At 39.5% G+C, this 25,723-nt stretch overlaps 1 protein-coding gene across 1 annotated transcript in view; it reads right to left on the bottom strand.

The window, feature by feature from the left end:
* LOC114656464 (flotillin-1) overlaps window positions 1-25,282 on the bottom strand; it is a 168,715-nt gene extending 143,433 nt beyond the window's left edge. Inside the window, exons 1-3 of the mRNA XM_028808129.2 lie at window positions 25,170-25,282; window positions 3,627-3,694; window positions 2,442-2,517 (exon numbers count right to left, since the gene is read on the bottom strand). Coding sequence (XP_028663962.1) covers window positions 2,442-2,517; window positions 3,627-3,672 — 122 coding nt within the window. The 5' untranslated portion in view covers window positions 3,673-3,694; window positions 25,170-25,282. The remainder of the gene's footprint in view (window positions 1-2,441; window positions 2,518-3,626; window positions 3,695-25,169) is intronic.
* Window positions 25,283-25,723: the final 441 nt, after the last annotated feature.

Here is a 25,723-nt window from a genome sequence, read left to right as displayed (position 1 = left end):
AAATTTTGCAAACAACTATTTTGACAACATATTTTCAACCATCCCATCATTAAACTGCATTATATTTAAACTAATAAAACAATAATAAAATAAATAGTGGAAATTCCAGTAATAATACTATTACTTCAAAGCTTCAAGCCCAGATACATTATACAGTATTCAAGTATTGAGAAAAAAAAAAAAGTGAATGTGTATTCACACATTTGAACATAATGAACAAGGCACTTATGAAAATCTTAGCCATTACAAATTCTGGGCAAGGAAAACCAGACGGTCAACAGCATCTGGTTTGAGTACTGCCCTGTGGCACGTGACAATGTTCCCACCAGTACTGAAAGCTCTTTCAGTACGTGTTCAGCACAAGCTACAGGAACATGTTCAGCACCACAATCAGCTGGGGTCAGATCAGCTGATCCCGGTACCTCACTTTCATTTTTGATCTCCATCTGATCACTTGCATCAAAATCGGAGTGTCTCAAACGATAGCTAGCTAGACTGAGGCATCTCACAACGTGGGAGTTTCCGACAACGTACCGTAATGCATCGATCGGCCCACAGAAAAGTTTGCCGCGCCAACTTGAAAATGTATATAAATATAAATTATATTATATATAAATTTATATAAATTATCGTCTCGCTTTGAACATCATAACTTCGAAAAATCTAAGTTGAACCATCGTAAGTAGGGGACTGACTACCTGTATTAACTGATAATAGAGATAACAGAAAACTGATTATACACACTTTCATTATACATTTCTTATTGTAGCGTCTCAGACAGGTTGAAGCCTTTTTATTTATTTTTTTTTTTTTTGAAGTGACTGTTGAATCCGACTGAGGGAAGGCGGAGTACAGCGCAGAGGAATGACAGCGGGGGCATGATAGACGCGGTAAGGGGGGGCGACACCCGGGACAGGAGAAGTGGGGAGAGTGGTGAGTTGGAGAAGGAACTGGAAGGTTGTGTGGGGGGGTTACAAAGTCGGCGTTCTTATTTCTTGACTGTTCAAATAAACTTTTGTGAGACTTTACTACGTCTGTTTTTTTTTCTTCTCGAACCGGACGCGGAGGTTGCTACATTATTACTATAGTATGTTTTTACTACCATTACTTAAAATAGTTTATTTTAATAACTATTACATACCTATGGCTGTGTGAAGCCTGTGTCCAAAGCACTGGAGTCTTGTCCAATTTTTAATTTTGACAGCCTTCTTGATGTTGGCCCCACTGTCCGTTGTGATGGCCACTTGCCTCTGCTCTGCAAGCCCCCAGGAATTGAGTGCCTCCAGCAAGCCTGCAGCAAGTAATTCGCCAGTGTGGTCATTTGGAAAATAGCTTGTTTGGAGGCAACAACTTTTCAATAGCCAGTCATAATTTATAAAATGAATCGTCAGGCTCAGATATGGCTCCATAGTGCGACTTGACCACACATCTGCTGTAGTTGAATAGTCGGTGACTGTAGCCACCTCTGCTTGTAATTTCCCTCTGTGTTCTCGGTACAAGTCGGGAATCGCCGTTTGGCTAAAGTACTTGCGACTTGGGATCACATATCTGGGATCCAGTGTCTTGATCATAGCCCTGAATCCGCCTTTCTCCACAGTACTTAACAGAACCATATCTTTGGCTATATGGACTGTAATGGCGTTGGTTATCTCGATCCACTGCTTGCTTTTTTTGTCGTAGGCAGTACTTCTAGCAAACGCGTCTACAAGTGACATCTGACTTGAATGTCCCCTAGGTTTTTCAGTTTTACCTGAGGACGTGGAGGGTGCCAATCTTAGTTCCATGCATTCATGGTACTCCAACGCATGTTTGCGGCTAAGGTGGTGCAGCAAATTGCTCGTGTTGCCGCCTCCTGCATTTACAATAAATAGTTGTTTGGCCCACATCCGACTTTTTAAAGCCAAAGTATCTCCAGACAACAGACACGGCTCCTTTCTTCGGCAAAAGTTCTTCTGTGTCATCATATTTAACTTTATCATCTGCTACAGCTTCAGTTTTACAATGTTCACCGTCCATTTTCACAGCGCAATACCTCCACTAACGCATGCGTGTTTAGCGGTGTAGCAGTGAAAAAGGTCCCCCCTTAAACAGTTTCCCGCTGCGCCAGGTTCCGAACATTGCTTAGCCTATTTTAACCGGTGTTGCGGTATGAGAAAACTCCATATCATAACGAAAATAAAAAACGTTTTTTGATATGAACCGGTATACCGCCCAGCACTACTTTTTATCCCGATTATATGTGTTAAACCTCTTACATCAATAAAATCTAGAGTCACCTTGTTTTGTTAAAGTACCTAAGTTGAACTTAGATGTATTCAGGAAATAGCTGCATTCAATGTCTTTCCTACCATTCTAAGAGTGGGTGCTTGAAAGGGCAGCTGTGGTGGAATTTTTCACAAGCCAGCCATCATTAAAAATAAATGGGAGAATGTACCACATACCTTTGTATCTGCTGAATGCAGGGAAGCACAAAAACTCGACCACCAGCAACCATAAGAGGAGGAGAGCGACAGAATCCTGGGTGGGGAGGGATTTTTGGGGGGGGGGGGAGGTTGGGGAGAAAAAAAGACTAGCATCAGAGAAAATTTTGTCTGTAATTTACAAATAAATGAGCAATTATAATCATACTTAAAATAAAACTGATTAATACTCTTATCTGAAATACAGTGCAATATACTTGTCATGCTGACAAACACCTAGATTATCAATTTCCTGCTCCCCTCCACCTATCCAACCACTTACTGAACCATCTTAATTAAGTTGCAGGGACACAGCCTATCTTGGCAGAATCAGGCAAAAATGACGAATCGGCCTCATACAGGGCACTTCAGACAACCCAACTAACCTATCAGTCACATCTTTGAAATATGGAAAGAAACAAGTTCTTGGAGAAAATCCTGTAAAGACACAAAGAATGTACAAGCTAAGCTTAGCCAGTAAGGAGGCCAAAATGTGAACCTAGTTTCCTCACTACACCACCATGACCCAAGTAGGTAGATAGATAATGCCATTCACCCATTACATGCGTCCACTCTTTCATAATGGCTGAAGCCTATGTTGGCAGCATCAGGAGAAAGGCAGGCACCACAAGAGGACAGGACAATAGTTCACTGCAATGCACACTAGCATTGTGTGGTATTACCAGGACAGGAAAATTACCAAAGATCATATTTTAAAATGGTACAGTACCTGCATTTCAGGCTTTTTATTACTGTCAGCTTTCTACTCAATTCACCACACCTCCAACCTTGACTCTACTGACACTCGCTATTGCAGCTGTGGAAAAACCGGCACTTCGTCTACTTCATGAAGTAAAACATGATCAGGACTTCACAGCTATCAAGAGGGAAGCAGCACATGCTGCAGGGCAATGGTGTGGAGCACCAGGGAGGCCGAAGTGGGGGGGTAGGTTTGCGGGTTATTACAGTTATCAGTTATTTGCTTCAGAATCATTTTACCACCTATCCAAAACTAATGCACACTCATATATATAACTATTCGATATCCAAAACACACACATTTACTTGTGTATCTACCAGCAGAATTGGATACGTTTTAATGTAATTTCAATTAAAGATCAAAACACTTAAAGCAAAAGAAACTAATCTTTAAATAATAAAGCTTACCTGACACAACCATAGCTTCATTAGGGCCACAAGTGTAAAACACCATTTTCACTTAAGAGGAGTTTCGGCTAAAAGAGGGAAAGAAAAAAATGAACCTAATGAAAACATGAAAGGTTTACAATACTAATGTGAATAATGGTATACAAAAAAAAAAAAAAGTTTGCTTTGTGACCATTATTTTTTAATGCTAAAAACCTTTAACATGTTGCATGAACCATTTTTGTTAGATTTTAAATAGAAATATATTAATGACAAATGACAGGATAATCATGTGCAGTGTTGACTGGATTTTTTTTCCAGCTCAAAAATACCACTCATTGACCAAGTGTGGCAGGTAAAACAAGATACTGTTACTCATAACAAATAGCCAAAGTGGTGTGAAGCATCACTAGAGGAGGTGCACCAAAAGGGAAACTAACTTCGACCTGGCTTTGGCCTACACCAAGCTAAAATGCACTCAACTCTCAAAGTTCAAAAATATACTTAGAAATGTCTCAAATTAAACTGAAAATACCCAACTAGGGATGGGAATCACCTTCAACCCCTGGCTTTTACAGAGCAAGGCAACAAAAAAATTCTTAATAAAAGGAGAATTTAAAAACAAAATAGAAAAAATACTCAAGTATCTCTAACAGGAGACCAAAATATTTGCTTAAAAGGCCAGGTCCAGTTCACAATCCTTAAATTGTAATCCAAGAAACAAGAGGACAATTAAATGAAAAACCAGAAAACCAAACAAAGAAATTGTAATTATAACTCACCCACCAACAAAAAGTGCATATATACAATGTACCAAAGTGCGACTGCAATTCCCATGAGCCTTTATTGCACTTAAGCAGTCCCACAATGGAGATTGACACTTGTATAACCACCAGAAAAAACAAAGAACATGGAAGAACAAGCATCCACACAAAGTAACCAAACAATAATCAAAACTGATAAAAACTACATAATTAAACATATGGGTGCCACAAGACCAGAATGTTTTGTATTCAACTAGGGGGCTCTGCCCCCTGCTCACTTCGCTCGCCAACCCCTGTGTTTGGTTTACCAGATATACAATTTATTTTTTGTATAGCCCAAAATCACACAAGAAGTGCCGCAATGGGCTTTAACAGGCCCTGCCTCTTGACAGCCCCCCAGCCTTGACCCTCTAAGAAGACCAGAAAAAACTCCAAAAAAAAAAAAAAAAAACCAAACCCTTGTAGGAAAAAAAAATGGCAGAAACCTAGGGAAAGGCAGTTCAAAGAGAGACCCCTTTTCAGGTAGGTTGGGCGTGCAGTGGGTGTCAAAAAGAGGGGGTCAATACAACACATAGAAGAGAATAAATCCTCAATACAGTATAAAAATAAAAATGATAGAAGTACGGAGTAGAATTTCACATTAGATGATATCATATAATAGGATTTGGATTTGTTTTAAGTCCTAGAGACCTCATTCATCAAGCTGCCTCCCCCATTTTGCCATTCCACATCTGAAATAGCGCTAATCCGATGAAAGGACCCCTCATTCCCACGTCCCCATTCATCAGGGATGACTTTACCTTAGGCAGGCAATCTACAATTTAAAGAGATTGTTATTTTCTTGTGAATTGTTACATATGCATTATTTTCACTTTTACTTTAAAAACTTTTGTAAAAACAATACTTGTTTCTTTATTTCCTGCCTCACGCCTGGGTACATCTCTTTCTTCCCAGACGTATAATACTGCTCGTGTTGTGAAGGGTTTTGCGGCTGAACGTACACTAAGGATATGCCTTTGGATCATTTGAAGTCTTTTTGCTGCTTGCTAGCTGCCTCTTCTGCCTGTCGCATGTCGTTGTTTGAAGAGCTCGGAGCACATGATGCTTGCCTGCCAAATGCAATCCAACAACTGCTAGCTTAGAGGTCTGTTAACTTGTTTTAAATGATGGCTCACTGCCTGGTCTCGCGTGACGTTGTAAATGCAATACCTGTCTTATTTCTGGCTCCGGGCGTGGTTGAATTCTTTCTTGCAGGATGTAGAACGCTGCTCGCGTTCGGTTGGGGTAGCTGCTGTCGCGCTGCCCTTCGATCTTTTTAAAGCCTGTACAGCCGCTGTCCTTTTTGCTACGGCCCTGGGACAATCTCTTGGCACCAAGTCTCATGTTTATGGTCCCCGCGAGACGCACCGTGGCAAGTCTCCTTGGTCTTGCGGGTCTTTAAAATGTCTTTTGAGATTATCATGTATCGTAGCCTTGCATTTGCGTTCCATTTCAGGATTTTCTTTTATATAGAGAGAGATACTTATAACAATGAAATATTCAATGTCTATTTGATAACATGGCAGGAACCAAAAATCCCCTTAACCTGCTTTTTAAATAGAAGTATGTACATTATTAAAATGGACAATATTGTGCCCTAAAATATACTGCTCAAAAAAATAAAGGAACGCTTTTTAATCAGAGTATAGCATCAAGTCAATGAAACTTTTTGGATATTGATCTGGTCAGTTAAGTAGCAGAGGGGGTTGTTATTCAGTTTCAGCTGCTTTGGTGTTAATGAAATTAACAACAGGTGCACTAGAGGGGCAACAATGAGACAATCCTCAAAACAGGAATGGTTTAACAGGTGGAGGCCACTGACATTTTTCCCTCCTCATCTGTTCTGTTTTTTCACTAGTTTTGCATTTGGCTACTGTCAGTGTCACTGCTGGCAACATGAGGCAATACCTGGACCCTACAGAGGTTGCACAGGTAGTCCAACTTCTCCAGGATGGCACATCAGTATGTGCCATTGCCAGAAGGTTTGCTGAGCCTCCCAGCACAGTCTCAAGGGCATGGAGGAGATTCCAGGAGACAGGCAGTTACTCGAGGAGAGCTGGACAGGGCAGTAGAACCCATCAGCAACACCAGTATCTGCTCCATTGGGCAAGGAGAAACAGGAGGAGCACTGCCTAAAAAATTACCTCCAGCAGGCCACTGGAGTGAATGTCTCTGACCAAACAATCAGAAACAGACTTCATGACGGTAGCCCGAGAGTCCAACAACCTCTAGTGGGTCCTGTGATCAGCTAAAAGTGTCCAGCAAGCACCAGGACCGTCTCCTCCTGAGGAGGCAGTAACAGGATCATGTTGCCACCAGTATACAGTACACTACTGCTTATGCATGACTCGGAGTGTGTGACCATAAGAAAATAGATGGATGCTTGAATAGACACCTATAGACATCTATACCATTTGCATTTTTGTTTTTTTTAATGATAAAACATGATTCCAGGAATCACACTGAAATTCTCCAGTCTCAAAAACAACTTTTTTCCCCAGACAATACTTCTGCAGCTTTTCTTTTCAAGATGATTTAATGAAGTGCAGTAGCAACACCTAGCCTGGGTTGGGAGCATGCGCTGTCAAGAAATTTTGAAGTGAAGTTTTTACACACACTTTTGTACCATATTACTGTGCTTTCCGAATTAATAAATCACTTGCAGTCATTCAGCAGTACGGTACTGACTTTCACACACTACCACTAATAGTATAAAAAAGCATGAACTGTTATTTTTTACATTTTGGCATTGACTTGGTACAGAAGTATTGGTACTTGTCACATCCCTAATTAAACAAAAACAATCATAATTAACAACATTAATATAAATAATAAAAAGGACCAAACATGAACATAAACAAATTAAACCTAAAAAATACATTATGTGAAATACACTGTTTCTCAAATTTCCACTTGATTACATTAGTATGTGCCATTGGAAAGTGCTAAATTATTTTCCATATCAAGTGTAAATAAACATTTAAATCAGTATCCTAATGTCATCTGCTTAAAAAATTGCATGTGAGCACCTGTACATCAGGTAATAATACAACTACCTTTATCAAAAGGAATGATACTAAAGTTCCTACAAAGGAAATAGGAAAATGGAGGCAAAATCCTATTTCAAAAGTGTACAAAAGTTGTTCTTGCTTAACTGAATTACATTAATTAGTATGACACTATTTTTAACATTAATAAAAAGTAACCTGCGGTGGGTTGGCGCCCTGCCCGGGATTGGTTCCCTGCCTGGAGCTCTGTGTTGGCTGGGATTGGCTCCAGCAGAACCCCCGTGACCCAGTGTTCGGATTCAGCAGGTTGGAAAATGGATGGATGGATAAAAAGTAACACATTAATGGTCATAAACTTTGTTTTTTGTCAGATTGAAATTGTTACAACAGAGTATGATCACCACTGATTCCTTAAAATAAACATTGTGCATAAAGTTTGTACACCGACGAGTACTTTGCTTCCAAAACAACATTGTCTGGTTTTGAAGGCCCCTAAAGTCCTACGGTCTACCACACTACTGGGCATCTACGTGCCTATGATTCTCTGTGTAAAGAAAAACTGACAAATGTGGGTGCAAAATTTAAGTTTAACTGTCTTCATGTTCTTGTTGAACTCATTCTAAAGTAACCATCTGGATCTACTGTACTAATTCCTTTCATAATTTTAAACACTTCAAACATGTCACCCCTTAATACCATTTTTACTTAAACTGAAAAGTCTGAATCCTTTTAATCTTTCTTTATAACTCATTCCCTGCAGTCCTTGAATCCGCCTAGTCACTCTTCCCAGGACTTATTCTAGCGCTGTTTTGTCTTTTGTTTAGCACGGAGACCAAAACTGCAAAACAGTACACCAAGTGAAGCCTCATCAGTGTGTTATAAAGCTTAAGCATAAGCTCCTTTAACTTGTATTCTACACATAGTGCTATATACTTTAACTTTCTGTTACCTCCTTTAATGGCTTCTAAACACCGTATAGAAGTCGATAGTGACAAGTCCACTACGATTCCTAAATCCTTCTCATAAGGTGTACTTTCAATTTCAAACTTCCCATTTTGTATTGAAAATATAAGTAATACTTTACATTAAATTTGCCACAAATCTGCCCAAGACTGTAACTGCCAAAGTCCATCCCTGTAATTATTCAACAAATTCTATGTTATCAGCCAATCTACCTAGCTTGGTATCCTCTGCAAACTTAACTAGCATGCTCTTCCAAAACACTGAGAACTGTATTATATTATGGTCACTTGACCCATGAGGTTCAATAACCGCACTGGTGTTTAACACTAGAATTACCAGAGTCTACGAAAAAACTCGTAGATCTGGCCCACCTTAAAACCGTTCTCACCTCTCTTTTGTCTTCTAAATGTGCCGATTAAGACAAGCCAGCAAGGAGCCGGCTATTCCATCCCCCACCGTCGCAGAACGTTCACTAAGTTTTCCCTGCTCATGCCTTGTTTGATTATCTGGGAGTAACTGAACTGCTAGAGTTTGAGTGGAAATAATAGATCGTTATTTGGAACGCACGCATTTCATAAACATTTTTCATATTTTAGTAGTAAAGGACAAAATGTAGGCATAAACTATATAATATACGAAGCCTGAAGGCCAAAGATCAACTAAACACTTTCACAAAAGATTGAAGAAAAAACAATAGTTTCCATAGAGTAATGTAAGATTTGCTGACTTGTAATCAAGCGTCCCCGGTGTACTCAAGAGTCCCCGGTTCAATCCCGACTCACTCCTATATTTGCGGTTTTCAGTAATGAGCTGCTCTTATTGTTAATATTATACAGTACACACATACACATGGTTTGCGTCTGTAACACACGGTGTACATTTATAGGACTTGTAAAAGTTTCCGTTTTTTTTTTTTTCACTTTTATTCTCTCTAAATCACAATCACGATACATACTAAGTCGCGGATAGTTGACACAGACTGATCAGCCAATCAGTGCGCAGCAGGCCTGTTGCGCCTTAGAGACCCGAGTTCGATTCCCCGCTGGAAAGAAAGAGTTATTTTTTTTTTCTTTTTAACCATATAAAGTGGTATGCACTGTCAGTCAGTCAGTCTGATCGTTGTATTTTCATGTGGGATGCTCCTTTTAAAACATTTTTAACAATTGAGACTGCAATTAACATGAACAAGTGTCTTTATAACTTATTATATAATATATATATATAAAAACAGCTAAGGGGATAGATAAATAGCTATAGCGCGTCTTTATTTGATCCAAATAACATGCGAGGTGATTGATTTACTTATGTTCCTACAGCATAAAGTCACAAGTGAACTGTTGAGCTTCCTCTGTTTGATCGTCAAGGGCATGCTCACAAATTACATGTGTAATGCCACGAAAAATACCTGCTGACACTTTAGTACGCGAGCAATGGTACAAGAATGCAGTTAGACTTTTTTTGGGCACATACACCACGCTAGTGTTTAGATCTGAACGGTGTAACGTTGGCGAGCTCTGTAAGCCGTGCTGTTTCTTTGAAGGACAGGCGATTGGCAGGATGACGCCGGACTTTTGCCTTTACACCTGGTGCAGCTGCGTTCTTCTTTTATGTGAGTCAACATTTCTTGCGGGGATGGCTACTGTTTTCTCTGATCTGACTTCACCTCTGTTATTGCGCGTCTTTATTTGAAAACAGCAGTGTCAGATCGGGGCGAGCGTGAACGCTAACTTTGAAAAGCACTATTAATTTACAGCGGTTGTTACAGACGTAAATCAAATGTATGTTTTTATTGTATAATATTAACAATAACAGCAGCTCTCTACTCAAAACGGTAAACTTGAGAAGCTGCTAGCATCGAACCCAGAAGCTCTTGATTGGGAGTCAGCAGTTGTGTGTGGGAACTGTTAACATTTGAATCTGATGATTGTATATAAAACCGTGTCAGAACTTGTGTGCGAACGAGGCTGGGAAAACTGTGGACGTGGATGTGAGTGGTGTGTGTGACCGAGAATGACTGGTGTGAAGCCTGAAGTCCAAATATCAAATAAACACTTTCACAAAATGTACAAGTATAACAGAACAAGTGCGTTTTTATTCAAGAATATAACTGAAGAAAAAAGAAAGCAGGTTGCGGTAAGCGGTTGATGCGACAGCTTGCATGGTGCAATGCTAAGAACTGCTGACTCCCAATCAAGAGCTTCTGGGTTCGATGCTGGGAGCTTTCTAAGTTTGCCATTTTGAGTAGAGAGCTGCTATTATTGTTAATAAAAACATACATTTGATTTACGTCTGTAACAACCGCTGTAAATTTATAGTGCTTGTCAAAGTTAGCGTTCACGCTCGCCCCGATCTGACACTGCTGTTTTCAAATAAAGACGCGCTATAACAGAGGTGAACTCAGATCAGAGAAAACAGAAGCCCTCCCCGCAAGAAATGTCGACTCACATAAAAGAACAACGCAGCTGCACCAGGTGTAAAGGCGAAAGTCCGGCGTCATCCTGCCAATCACCTGTCCTTCAAAGAAACAGCACGGCTTACAGAGCTCGCCAACGCTACACCATCCAGATCTAAACACTAGCGTGGTGTATGTGCCCAAAAAAAGTCTAACTGCATTCTCGTATCATTGCTCGCGTACGAAAGTGTCAGCAGGTATTTTTCGTGGCATTACACGTGTAATTTGTGAGCATGCCCTTGACGATCAAACAGAGGAAGCTCTGCAGTATACTTGTGACTTTATGCTGTAGGAAGATAAGTAAATAAAGTAAAACTAGTAAAACTAAAAAAAGACGCTAACTTTGATAAGTACTATACATTTACAGCAGCTGTTACAGTCGCAAATCAAATGTATGCTTTTATTGTATAATAATAATAATAAGAACAGCTCACTACTCAAAACGTTTACTTTGGAAGACGTTAAGACTCGAACACAGAACCTTATGAGTTGGAGTCAGCATCTCTAACCAGTATACTACCCAAGAAGGCAGGACTGCAAGCAGCACTAACCTGGTTTCTTTTTCTTCGGTTATAGCCTTAGAAAAAAGCGCATTTGTTCTGTTATACCCTAAGTTCTTGTCTATAAGCCGGACTCATGTATTAGCCGGAGACCAAAAATCATACGAATTTTTAAAATAAAATCGTATCATAGATAAGCCGGACTCATGGATAAGCCGAACGTACTATAACCTATAACTAATAGAAGGGAGGGAGGTCAGTGGTCTCACTCGCGCCCATTTAATTTCTTTAAGTGGGGAGAGAGTGTGAGATATTGGCGTCTCTCTCACTCCCTGCATGGCGCGGTTAATTGGAGCGGCCGGAGCGCGTTCTTTCTGCTCTGGGCGTCAACACGCGCGCGTAGCGGTCATTTAAATTGTGATTTTGTTAAATTTGTTAAAATGGATAATGTAAAGAAGACTCGAAAATCTTATCCCAGTCATCGAAAACTTGAAGCGGTGAGCTATGCCGAAAAGTATGGCAATGCGGCGGCAGCTAAAGAGTTCAGAACAGACGAGTCAAACATCCGGCGATGGAAAAAACAAAAGCCTGTTATAAAAGCAATGCATCCGAAGAAGCGCTGCCGTTGGTCCCGAAAAGAGTTTTGGCCGGAATTGGAGTCACAATTGAAGACATGGATTATCTCCAGACGCAATGAAAATAGAAGAGTGTCGACCACTGGAATTCGTTTGAAAGCGAAAGAATTGGCAAAACATTTAAAAATCAATGACTTCAAAGGCAGCAAATGTTGGTGTTTTCTGTTCATGAAAAGACACAACTTATCTGTAAGAGCCATTACATCTATTGGACAGAAGTTACCACAGGATTGGGAAGAGAAAATTGCTGTCTTTGGGGTTTTTGTCAAAAATGCGATCAATGGAGTCAATTTCGAACACATCGGGAATATGGATGAGGTCTCCATCAGTTTCGATATGCCCAGTGGTTTCACAGTTGAGACAAAGAGATCAACTGATGTCAGAATCACTACCACTGGCAATGAAAAGTGCAATTTTACTGTTGTCTTGTGTGCTACAGCCGATGGTGGAAAATGCAAACCTTTAGTGATTTTCAAACGAAAAACTATTCCTAAAGATGTCTTCCCTAAAGGTGTTGTTGTCACAGCAAATGAAAAGGGATGGGTTGACGCGGATATGGTCAGCTATTGGTTAGAAAACATTTGGCGTAAACGCAAGAATTCATTTTTTTGCCAGAAATCAGTTTTAATATACGATTCGGCTCGACCTCACATCACAGAAGAAGTCAAAGAAAAGGTGAAAAAGTATTCACAATTGGCTGTTATTCCTGGAGGACTGACATCTAAATTACAGCCACTGGATCTAAGCGTTAATAAATCTTTTAAAATCAAAATGCGTGAGAAATGGGAGGACTGGATGGTCAATGGTTACCATTCATTCACTAAGTCTGGATCAATGAAAAGGGCCTCTTATGCTGAAGTATGTCAATGGATCGACGAATGTTGGAGTGAAGTAACCGCGGATTGCATTAAAAATGGATTTAAAGCCGCGAATATCCAACCGAAGTGCTAACAGCCGTGATATCTCGTGCCACTGATAGTGAAGAAGAATCTGAAGAAGAATCCGAAGATCAAATCGAATCTGAAATTCCAGAATCTTTTAACGAGCTGTTTGATCTCTTTAATACTGAATCTGATGAAGAATTTGATGGCTTTGATTAATAAAAATTAATTTTTAAAAATGTATAACTGTTTTTAATAAATTGATTTTGTGTACGCGCTTCGCCTTTTGCGGATTTTATATGTAAGCATATTTAAATATATATCGCGGATTTTTGCGGACAATGGGTCTTTTAATTTCTGGTACATGCTTCCTCAGTTGGTTTGCCCAGTTGATTTCATACAAGGGGCGCTATTGGCAGATGGCTGAGAAGCTAGATTGCTTACTTTTCTCTCTCTGTTGCGCTGCCTATCTGTGATCCTGACGTATGGGGATTGAGCAGGGGGTCTCTCTCTCTCTCTCTCTCTCTCCTGACGGAGGGGGTGTGAGCTGCCGCCTTCAACAGCTTTGTGCCGCGGTGCTTTGCATACTTAGAAGCCAAACAGCACCATTGAATTGTTTGCTCCTTTGAAGAGGAAGATATGTTTGCATTCTTTTAATTGTGAGACTGAACTGTCATCTCTGTCTTGTCATGGAGCACAGTTTAAACTTTTGAAAAAGAGACAAATGTTTGTTTGCAGTGTTTGAATAACGTTCCTGTCTCTCTACAACCTCCTGTGTTTCTGCGCAAATCTGTGACCCAAGCATGACAATATAAAAATAACCATATAAACATATGGTTTCTACTTCGCGGATTTTCTTATTTCGCGGGTGGCTCTGGAACGCAACCCCCGCGATGGATGTATAAGCCGGACTTATGTATAAGCCGATATTCTATTTTTTCATTTTCACAACTTTTTTCCTTAGATAAGCCGCGGCTTATAGACAAGAACTTAGGGTACTTTTATCTTTTGTGAAAGTGTATAAAGATATTTGGAATTCAGGCTTCACACATTATACACTTCATGCCTACATTTTGTCAATTATTACTAAAACACGAAAAACGTTTGTTTTAACAATATGCTTACTGTGCATAAATCATTGTAGACACGGAACACACATGAAATGCAAGTGTTCCAAATAACGATATAGTATTTATAAAAGGTGTCATTTTGCATGACTTCTCACTCTATACAGCTCTAAGCAACTGACAAGTAGGTAAGCACCCTTGAGCTGAGAAAACTGTGTGCCGGTGGGGGGATGTGATAGCAGACTGCTTGCTGTTTGCTGCTTATCAACACATTTAAAGGACAAAAGATGCTGACAGAGAAGTGCAAAGCGTTTTAAGGTGGGACGGATCTACGAGTTTTTTCGTAGGCTTTGGTAAATCTAGTGTTAAACACAGTTTTAAAAAAAAAAAACTCAATGATTATATCTAAAAACTCACTCTTGTATTCCGCTATTTGCAATGTTAGTCTAGCTAATATTTGAGTAGTTAAAGTCCCCATGACTACACTATTCCACTTTTGCCTCTCTAATATTATTAAAAACAAGTAAATTGAAATTACGGTCTGCATGGAGGTTCGCAGCACAATCCAAAAATAAGTAAATTGTTTTACAAAAACGGTCAAACCAACTCTCCTTTTGTGGTCTGTCTATCCTTATTTAAAAAAAAAAAAAAAAAAAAAAAGTGTAACTATATGTTATACTCAATATCACCTTTACTATTTAGCCAGGTTTCTGCTATTTCTATTAGGGGTGGGCGGTATGACCAAAATTCTATATCACGGTATTTTTCTAAATTATCCCGGTTTCACGGTATTGGATGGTATTTTTTTCTCCCCATGCATGAGTGAATGTTAACCACATTTTCCACTGCAATTACTGCAGTAGACTGGCTAAGAATAACCTATTCCACTGTTATGAGAATTTTACATTGTACAAAAAAAACATTTTAATGTGCACACAAGTATTAACACAGGTTTGCATGGCCCCATAAAGTGATAGTTTTCAAGGGGGTGACACTAATGAAGAGAAGGAATCACATTGCATGACAGTTGCAGTCAAAATATAGAACCTTTTTATTGAACAAATTTTGCAAAAACTTGAATTATGATTTTGACAACATACAGTGGTGTGAAAAACTATTTGCCCCCTTCCTGATTTCTTATTCTTTTGCATGTTTGTCACACAAAATGTTTCTGATCATCAAACACATTTAACCATTAGTCAAATATAACACAAGTAAACACAAAATGCAGTTTTTAAATGATGGTTTTTATTATTTAGGGAGAAAAAAAATCCAAACCTACATGGCCCTGTGTGAAAAAGTAATTGCCCCCTTGTTAAAAAATAACCTAACTGTGGTGTATCACACCTGAGTTCAATTTCCGTAGCCACCCCCAGGCCTGATTACTGCCACACCTGTTTCAATCAAGAAATCACTTAAATAGGAGCTGCCTGACACAGAGAAGTAGACCAAAAGCACCTCAAAAGCTAGACATCATGCCAAGATCCAAAGAAATTCAGGAACAAATGAGAACAGAAGTAATTGAGATCTATCAGTCTGGTAAAGGTTATAAAGCCATTTCTAAAGCTTTGGGACTCCAGCGAACCACAGTGAGAGCCATTATCCACAAATGGCAAAAACATGGAACAGTGGTGAACCTTCCCAGGAGTGGCCGGCCAACCAAAATTACCCCAAGAGCGCAGAGACGACTCATCCGAGAGGTCACAAAAGACCCCAGGACAACGTCTAAAGAACTGCAGGCCTCACTTGCCTCAATTAAGGTCAGTGTTCACGACTCCACCATAAGAAAGAGACTGGGCAAAAACGGCCTGCATGGCAGATTTCCAAGACGCAAACCACTGTTAACCCCTTAACCGCCCTCTGCCGGATATATCCGGCACCGTTGTTTTATTGCTAACGCCATACTGCCGGAATTATCCGGCACATTTGCCTGTGGTTATATGAATGCCTGGCAAGTAGTATAACTGACGGTTTGGCGTGGGTATTATTACTACGTTGTATTTCGACAAGTCTGTGGTTGTTTTGGCCGGTCATGTGACGTGATTCGCATGTAACAGCTGTGAATATGGCGAAACGTAAACTGACTTCAAGTGAGGCTTTGCAGGCGATTTTGGACAGTTCTGATCATGATTGTAGCAGTTCTGAAGAAGATTTTAGCGACAGTGAGGAGTAGCAACGTGCGCTGCATGATACTGTGAATGAAGACGCATCGGATGACGGCGCTGAGTGGGTGTATCCCCAGCATCTCAGCTGGGCTGCTGCCCGTGGTGAACTACCTTTTCTGCATTCGTTTGAGGGAACGTGTGGCTTTATTGTTGATGTAAACAATTACACTGCTGAGCAGTTTTATGAGCTGTTTGTGTCACCTGATTTGATCAGACATTTTGTTCATCAGACAAATCTGTATGCAGCACAGTTTATTGAGAAAAATCCCAATTTACCTCCACATTCCCGTGTTCGTGCTTGGTTTGACACTGATGAAAACGAAATGAAAAAATTCATTGGGATTTTGATGTTGATGGGAATAATCAGAAAACCAGATATTGAGATGTACTGGTCTACACATCCTATGTATGCAACACCTATTTTTGCAGCTGTCATGACACGTAACCGATTCTCTTTGCTGCTGAAATTCTTTCATTTGAATGACAACAGAAACGAGCCAGATAAGAAAGATCCAAACCGCGACCACTTGTTCAAGCTACGTCCTTTGATTGATCATTTATTTGAAGCATTTCAGTTGCCCTACATGCCAGGACCGTCAGTTGCAGTTGATGAAAGTTTATTGTCATGGAAGGGCCGCTTACAGTTTCGACAGTATCTACCATTGAAAAGGGCATGGTTTGGTATCAAGATGTTTTGCTTAGCTGAGAATTCAGGTTACATTTATAGATTTCGTGTATACACTGGCAACTTGCACAACATTTAGTGGTCAATACTGCTTGAATAAATGTAAAAAATGTAAAAAAAATGTAAAAAAACGAAAATTGTTCAGATTTCGCCTGGCTTGGGGAATATTTAGGGAGTTGGCGGTTAAAGGGTTAAGCAAAAAGAACATTAGGGCTCGTCTCAATTTTGCTAAGAAACATCTCAATGATTGCCAAGACTTTTGGGAAAATACCTTGTGGACTGATGAGACAAAAGTTGAACTTTTTGGAAGGCAAATGTCCCGTTACATCTGGCGTAAAAGGAACACAGCATTTCAGAAAAAGAACATCATACCAACAGTAAAATATGGTGGTGGTAGTGTGATGGTCTGGGGTTGTTTTGCTGCTTCAGGACCTGGAAGGCTTGCTGTGATAGATGGAACCATGAATTCTACTGTCTACCAAAAAATCCTGTAGGAGAATGTCCGGCCATCTGTTCGTCAACTCAAGCTGAAGCGATCTTGGGTGCTGCAACAGGACAATGACCCAAAACACACCAGCAAATCCACCTCTGAATGGCTGAAGAAAAACAAAATGAAGACTTTGGAGTGGCCTAGTCAAAGTCCTTACCTGAATCCAATTGAGATGCTATGGCATGACCTTAAAAAGGCGGTTCATGCTAGACAACCCTCAAATAAAGCTGAATTACAACAATTTTGCAAAGATGAGTGGGCCAAAATTCCTCCAGAGCGCTGTAAAAGACTCATTGCAAGTTATCGCAAACGCTTGATTGCAGTTATTGCTGCTAAGGGTGGCCCAACCAGTTATTAGGTTCAGGGGGCAATTACTTTTTCACACAGGGCCATGTAGGTTTGGATTTTTTTTTCTCCCTAAATAATAAAAACCACCATTTACAAACTGCATTTTGTGTTTACTTGTGTTATATTTGACTAATGGTTAAATGTGTTTGATGATCAGAAACATTTTGTGTGACAAACATGCAAAAGAATAAGAAATCAGGAAGGGGGCAAATAGTTTTTCACACCACTGTATTTTCAACCATCCAAAGAGGCATTTAGACTTAGTAAAATATCCAGAGGTGCTTGTCAAAAGTTGTATTGCACTGAACATGTCTTAGAAAAGTAATAAATAGTAAATATTTTTTGTGAACCAACTACACTTCGTTAATGTTAACCATCTCTGTCCACTGACACGTTAGTGACTTTTTCAACAACTTCACCATCAATAAACTGCATAATATTTAAACTAATTAATAATAATAAAATAAATAATAGTTTTATTACCGATATATGCGAGTATCTACGGTAATAGTGCAGCTAAGTCGAAAAATTTATGCCTTAAAATTCATTCAAAAAAACAGAATCGACTTATCCGTGGGGCAACACAATTGTCCATAGAATTTGGGTAATCACATTGTACACTCAACGCTTCAAGGTGTTAAGTCACCGGTCATCTGCCGTTTCCCATGGTCTTTGAAATAATTATAAGCCAGCAATACTATTGCTAATTAGCTAGATTTTTTTCTAATTTCATTAAATAATTCTTTAAACTGTGAAATACTTGAATTTCAGCATTAGCTTTTGCAGGTTTTGGATAACAAACATTCCATTAGCTGCCACGTGCAACCAGATTTGGAATCAAAAGAACCAAGGCAACGCACGCTATCAATGCGATGCAAGTGCAGCCCGCGATTCAAAAAATTTCTCTGCCTACCTGTTTGTCTCGTCTGATAGTAGCTGAAAAGCAGCATCAGGAGAGAGCAGCCTGAAGTAGTCCAGCAGCGGGTGATCTGTCATGTCCAACAGCAAGCCATGCTGTCTTGTGAAGTCCGGTAGCTGCATCAGCTGTGATAATGCGATCAGCTGGCGCGGCATCGGCTGGTGTCCAATCAGCTAATGCTGGCTTCTCACTCTCTTGCTCGATTCCTGATCACTGTCAATAAAATCCGATTCTGAAAAATCAGAGTCCGACTCAGCGATAATGTGCAAAACATCGTCTGCCGAGTGTTTTCTTTTCTGCACTCGCTTCGCTCCTTTGTTACATATCAACGCCATCTTGCCTTTAAATTTGTTTACATTTAGCAACTCACGCACACGCAAGGATTAGTTGCTGAGTCAACGAGTCTAGCATTTCTCCAAGCACAGAGGGAATGCCTGTGACGTGACAGTAAGTTTTGTCGCCATTAACAGTTGATTGTCACCCTCTATCTCTGCCTACCTGTTTGTCTCGTCTGACAGTAGCTGAAAAGCAGCATCAGGAGAGAGCAGCCTGAAGTAGTCCAGCAGCGGGTGATCTGTCGTATCCTACAGCAAGCCATGTTGTCTTGTGAACTCCGGTAGCCAGTTCGGATCAATGTCTGGGTATTCCTCCCACGCGAACCTTGCCATAGCTGCATCGGCGAATGCGTTCAGCTGGCAGCCAATCAGCTGGGGCGGTATTGGCTGGTGTCCGATCAGTTGATGCCGGCTTCTTACTCTCTTGCTCAATTCCTGATCACTGTCAATAAAATCCGATTCTGAAAAATCAGAGTCCGACTCAGCGATAATGTGCAAAACATCATCTGCCGAGTGTTTTCTTTTCTGCACTCGCTTTGCTCCCTTGTTACATATTGACGCCATCTTGCCTTTGTTTACATTTCGCAACTCACGCACACGCAAGGATTAGTTGCAGAGTCAACGTGTCTAGCATTTCTCCAAGCAGAGAGGGGAATGCCTGTGACATGACAGTGAGTTTTGTCGCCATTAACAGCTGATTGTCACCCTCTATCTCCGATAGCTGTCAAGTTTTACCTTCGACTTATACGCGGGTCATAACAAATTTCGTAATTTTTGGCTTAAACAATACACTCGACTTATCTGCGAGATCGACTAATACGCGAGTATCTACGGTACTTCAAGACTTCAAGCCCAGGTGCATTACACAGTATTCACCAAATTAAAATAAAATAAAATAAAACAAGTGCAACTTTGTGATGACATCCTTACCAACTGTACCATCATTTAGGCAAACTGCATTAATCTGGACCTTGTTTCAAGCTAAGCTATATACATAAATAAAATAACTGCAACTTGCATTTACTGTATAATGCTATTTGTGGTATAGCCCTACGGAAGTGCATTAGGGCCACGGTGAAGAAAAAAAAAAAAAAAAACAGTAAAGAGGGAATTAAAAAAAAACTACCGGTATATGTCAAGATTAAAGTCAACATTACCACTTTATTTTCATAGTTTACTTCATAATTAAAGTAGAATGTCATAAACTAAACTTCATCCTAAAATCAATGTTTGATTTACTCGATTTTCTCAAACCCTGTCATAAGTTAATGCAGCACAAATGCTGTGTGTTGTGTTCCCCGACCCAGTTGTTAATCACTATGCTTCTTAAACTGACTTCCTCCGCACAAAGAGGAGGCAGCAATCACCGCACAGAATCCATTCATTTCATGGTATTCCTGCTCTCTAAAAATTTAGAATGCTAAGATAAATACTTGATATCATTTTCATGATGAAATGCATTAAAGCAGGTATTAAACAAGCACGGTAGTGAGGCGGTAGTGCTGCTCCCTGGCAGTAAGGGGTCCCCAGGTGTACGTTCAGTGTAGAGACCTTTATGGCAGGTGTGACGAGGCTCCAAAAAACTGGATGTATGAATGGGTATCGCACAGGTTTAACTTAAATATTGTGTAAATGTTGGGTTTGTGATCTGGTGGTCGGAGACACGAACACAGAATTCAATGCATGTTCTTCTGAGCGGACTTTCTTTATTGCACGCGTGCTGTCTGCCTGATGTACCAAAACCCCAGTTCCTATCCTTCCTTTTACTTTCTCCACATAACCAATCACCACACAATAAATGTCTTTGTGAAATCGAAACTAGTTATAACCTTAGCCCACGGAGTGTTCAGAACTTTAAAAATATCTTCGCTATACATGTTTAATTATGCCATCTATTCAGGGTTGCGCCCATCCCAGCAAACATTGTGTGCAAGGCAGGAGAAAATCCTGATCGAGTCGCCAGCACATCGCAGGGTGAATACTAGCAACACATACACTAGCAGGGTCAATATAGCATAACAAAATCCCACATCCTACATGACTTTGAAATGAAACTGAAGCACGCCGAGTAAACCCACCAGAAACAAATGCAAATTGAAAGCAGGGAACACCCAGGACCCCTTTGCTGCGAGGCAGCAGTGTAACCTCCATGATTAATAATACATGCTTTAATGCATTTCATCATAAAATGATATCAAGTATTTATCTTAGCATTCTAAAATGTTCTGAGAGCAGGAATATCATGAAGTGAATGTATTCTGTGCAGCGATCGCTGCGGGTGCCTCCTCAGTACAAGAGGAAGTCAGTTTAAGAAGCACGTACTCGATTTAACATGGCTCGGGGAACACTTAACAGAAAGCATTTAATGTGCTATATAAAACTTAGGACAGGGTTTGAGAAAATCTAGTAAATTAAATATTCATTTTACGATGTTCTACTTTAATGGCAAATTACGAGAATAACGTCAACATGTCGACTTTAATCTTGACATAAACGGCGAGAATAAAGTAGAAATGTCGAAAATAAAGTCAACATGTTGTCACACTATTACACAGTACCCAGGTACTTTACACAGTATTGAAAACAAATAAAACAAGCACAACTTGGCTTGCAGTATTATCCAGTAGTATAGAAACAGTATTTACACATTTGAACATAATGGTCCACATCTGACCTTTTAAAACCAAAGCATCTCCAGATAACGGACGCGACTCCTTTTTTTCGGCAAAAGTTATTCTATGTCATCAAGTTCAACTTTATCGTCTGCTACAGCTTCAGTTTCAGTTTCGGAATGTTCTCTGTCCATTTTCAGAGTGCAATACCTACACTACCACTACCTATTTAGCGGTGTAGCAGTGAAAAAGAGCCTCCATGCAACACCGCTGTGATTAGCGGTGTAGCAGTGAAAAAGGTCCCCACGTGAACAGTTTCCCACTGCGTCACGTTCCGAACGTCGTTTAGGCAATTTAAACCGGTGTTGCGGTATAACAAAAATCCATATCATAACAAAAATAAAAAACGCTTTTCAGTAAGAACCGGTATACCGCCCAGCACTAATTTCTATATCATAATTATGCTCAGCCAAAATGAGACGTAATGGGGATTGTGGAAGAGAGGTGAAAAAGAGAGTGCAGGCAGGGTGGAACAGGTGGAGAAGAGTGTTGGGAGTAATTTGTGACAGACGGGTATCAGCAAGAGTGAAAGGGAAGGTCTACATGACGGTGGTGAGACGGTGGCACTGACCAGAAAGCAGGAGACAGAGCTGAAGGTAACAGAGTTAAAAATGCTAAGATTTGCAGTGGTGTGATGAGAATGGACAGGATTAGAAACGAGTACATTAGAAGGTCAGCTCAAGTTGGACGGTTAGGATACAAAGTCAGTGAGACCAGATTGAGTTGGTTTGGACATATGCAGAGAAGAGATGCCGAGTATATTGGGAGAAGAATGTTAAGGATAGAGTTTCCAGATAAGAGGAAAAGAGGAATGCCTAATAGGAGGTTTATGGATGTGGTTAGAAAGATATGGATGTGGAAAGATATGAAAAAAGATGATCTGCTGTGGCAACCCCTAACGGGAGCAGCCGAAAGAAGAAAAAGAAGAATTTTTGATACTTCTAGCATTAAGGCGAGCTATTTTAATAGGTTTCTTATTTTACTTTTGCACTTACATTGGTATACATATTGATTTTTACACTATTTTTCATCCCTCCATGTACCATTCTAAACCTGGCCTGTCCTAAACTCCCCCAAAACATTCCATAGTTGAAACAATCCTCAACTAACCTACTCATTCACCTCCCTAACACAATGGTGCCACTATAGTTCAAATGTAACTCATCATTGTGGGAAAGGTCCCAATTATTCTAAAAGGAGTCCTTATGTCCTATAAACCTATACTCTTCTAACCTACATCAAAATTTGAGCAACATGTTAAGATTTCTAATTCCCTCAATATTAACTGGACTGTCACGTGGCAAAGCCATAACTTTGGAGAAGACTACCTTGTCAGTACTCTTCTCAGCCTGGCACCTAACTCTTTAAATTTGGATTGCACAACCAAGAGTCTGCCCTTATATATGTCATTTGTTCCAATATGGTCAATGAAAACATGATCCTCCCCCACTCTGGCCAAGAGCCTATCCTCCATTCCAAGGAGCTCTCCCATCTGTTCATCCAGAAGGCAACATACTGTTAGACTCTCTGTCTCTTAAGCACACCAGTGCTTTAAAACTCCTTAATGATCAAGTCCCCCACTATCATCACATAATACAGTTGCCAGTGAACACTTGCTGCTTTAACCATTTTAAGTATTGATGGTGTTGCTTGAAGCTGGGATTGTTTCTGGTTACAGGCATGTTGGTAGGCTGGTTAACACAGAGCCTTTTTATAAAAGAAAACAAGTTTGTAAAAAAGTTGAATTTAAAACCAAAGGGTTTCTACTCTTAGGAGTTTTTGCTATGTTCCTATCAGAACTGTAGTTATCGGCAGACAAAAGTCCATTAGTGCTTTTCACATTGTTTTAATAATGTAATTTTATTGTACAGAGTCATGTGTATCTTCACTTTCATATGCTAGGACTAAATAGGTCATGTCATGTATACAAATGTTAATGTAATTGCAAGGTAAATATACTATTTTGTGTTCAGGTGTAAGCCTAACATTTAGTATTATTTTAAAGGAATCGTGTTAATTTTTTTTTTCCTGCAGCTCACTTGACTTGTTGACAACTACAGCTGTCACCCTCAAAAAAAAAAAAAAAAAAGAGAAGCATTGTGCTTACATTATCAAAACAGATTTATTAACCTTTATAAACAATATATTTCTACCTTTTTCCTGCTTTTGTTCTGGATAGGCAGCAGCTCCCCACTACCCACAAATGAACAAAAGACTAGCGTAATGCCTGTATGACTAGAGAATTAGCTGAACATGTGAACTGAAGTTTAGGACTGCAAGGAGAAAATCATTAAATGAAATGAGTTAACAAGGTAAACCATAATAGATAAAACAGTAACAGAAACTTGCAACACCAATTGGAAACAAATATAATGAAAGAAGTTCTATGATGGGCGTTTAGAAAAATAAAAAAGCAACAAGCAACTCCAGAAGTAATACTGCATTTCAGATGTCTATTGATGGTGTATTAAATGCCTTATACATCTCTTTCATTTCCCTAACTCGCCTTCTCTAACACAGACACTGAAATAAACCTTTGACTATCTTCCCTGTAACAGATGCTAGCTGACACAGTCATTTAAATACTACTAGATTAGACTTGTTTAAAGTAAATGTAAAATAAGATGTATTTAATGTTTAGTGTTCCAACACTGAGCTGCAGCAGATGCAATACAAAACTTAATTAAAATAAATTAATTTTTTTGGTTCAAGCATTCATCAGTGTTTGAATCCTTTTAATTCGGTTCTGGGGAGCAGATCATTAAAAATGGTAATCATATTTTCTGAAGTTATTAAAACGATTCCTTTAACACCACGTAAATGTGAAGATACACTATTTTCACTAACGATATTGACGTTTAGTTTCTTCTAAGTTCCACCATGCAATAAGTGGTTCAGTAAGTTTCATGCCATTTTTAGGTTCTTATGTACACGTGGGTATCATCCCTCTCCAAAAAATACGCTATTCTGCCTGCTCTAATTCTAAAATATCTAGTATTTGCGAGTGCATGACTGCTATAGTTATAGCAATGTCCGTTTTCTGCATTGTACTCATTAAGTATGTAAGCAGGTTCAGAACGATGACTGCTGATGCTGCTTGCATATGGGTATAAAACATAAAAACGAATTACAACAGTTAAAGCAAAGCAATGTTTTGCTTTTTCAAGATGTTTGCTGGGGCATCCCTTTTGCACTGAAACAATAAAAGGAAATTTAAAGTCATCAAGTCTATAATCGCCACTCAAAGGTTTCATCTAATGAAAAGTCAAAAGCCGAACTGCTGAGAATCCAATTTTCTTTCCATTTATTTGTAAGCATTGAATCGGTTTATCATATTGTTTATTGTAGAACCCAAATAACTCAGTACAAACACTAAAGTTTACATCTCATAAACGTTAAGCACTAAGCAATGTATCAACCATATGCTTTTAGTGGATATTTTCCTCTGCTGAAAACAATTTTGAATTTATTATATTGAGAACTGTAGTTTCTCAGTATTTAAAATTCATAAACGTTTCCAAACGAAAAAAACAACAAATCACAACACAGTCCAAAATCTAAAATGTGACTCAAACCGGCAACAATCTATGGGACATAAAGTGGACTCCAGAAGTCGGGGAAAGCGTTTATCATGGACTCACCTGCTGCAATATCGACGAGCTTTTGTTTATTTTAAAAACACAGTAAGCGCACCAATTTTTAAATGTGAACCCAAGGCCTGTGGGCTTCTTCTCTCGCACCCTAGAAGCAGCTCCTATGAAAACAAAGGTTACGCCCATATCAGGAAAGCAGTCATAATCGATGACCAGTACGGCAGCGACCTCTAAAGTACAGGAGGAAGACTAGCATGCATTTATCTTTTCTTAGCCATTTTCCATATTTCTCAAATTCCCTTCACCCAAATTCAAAAAAAAGTTGCAATTTGAAGCCTACCATATCTTGTCCGTAATTTACTTCGTTGGCATGATATTCTTGAACATGATGCATTTCTAAAAACTAAAAAATGGTATGGGCTCACGTAAAAATGTGCAGTTTCTATCAGTCTCAAATCAATTTTATTATTAATTATAAACATACTCTGACTAATTTTAGAGATGCGAAGGACTTGTATCTCCACATCATCAAATACAAGGCAGGAGTCAACTTTGGACAATTAGTCCAGTCATAGGTTATAAAGATTTTGAAGAAGAAAAAA

Source organism: Erpetoichthys calabaricus, chromosome 1 (genome assembly GCF_900747795.2).
Source record: "Erpetoichthys calabaricus chromosome 1, fErpCal1.3, whole genome shotgun sequence".
NCBI classification, from domain to species: Eukaryota; Metazoa; Chordata; class Cladistia; order Polypteriformes; family Polypteridae; genus Erpetoichthys; species Erpetoichthys calabaricus.
This window is presented reverse-complemented; position numbering and strand designations above follow the sequence as displayed.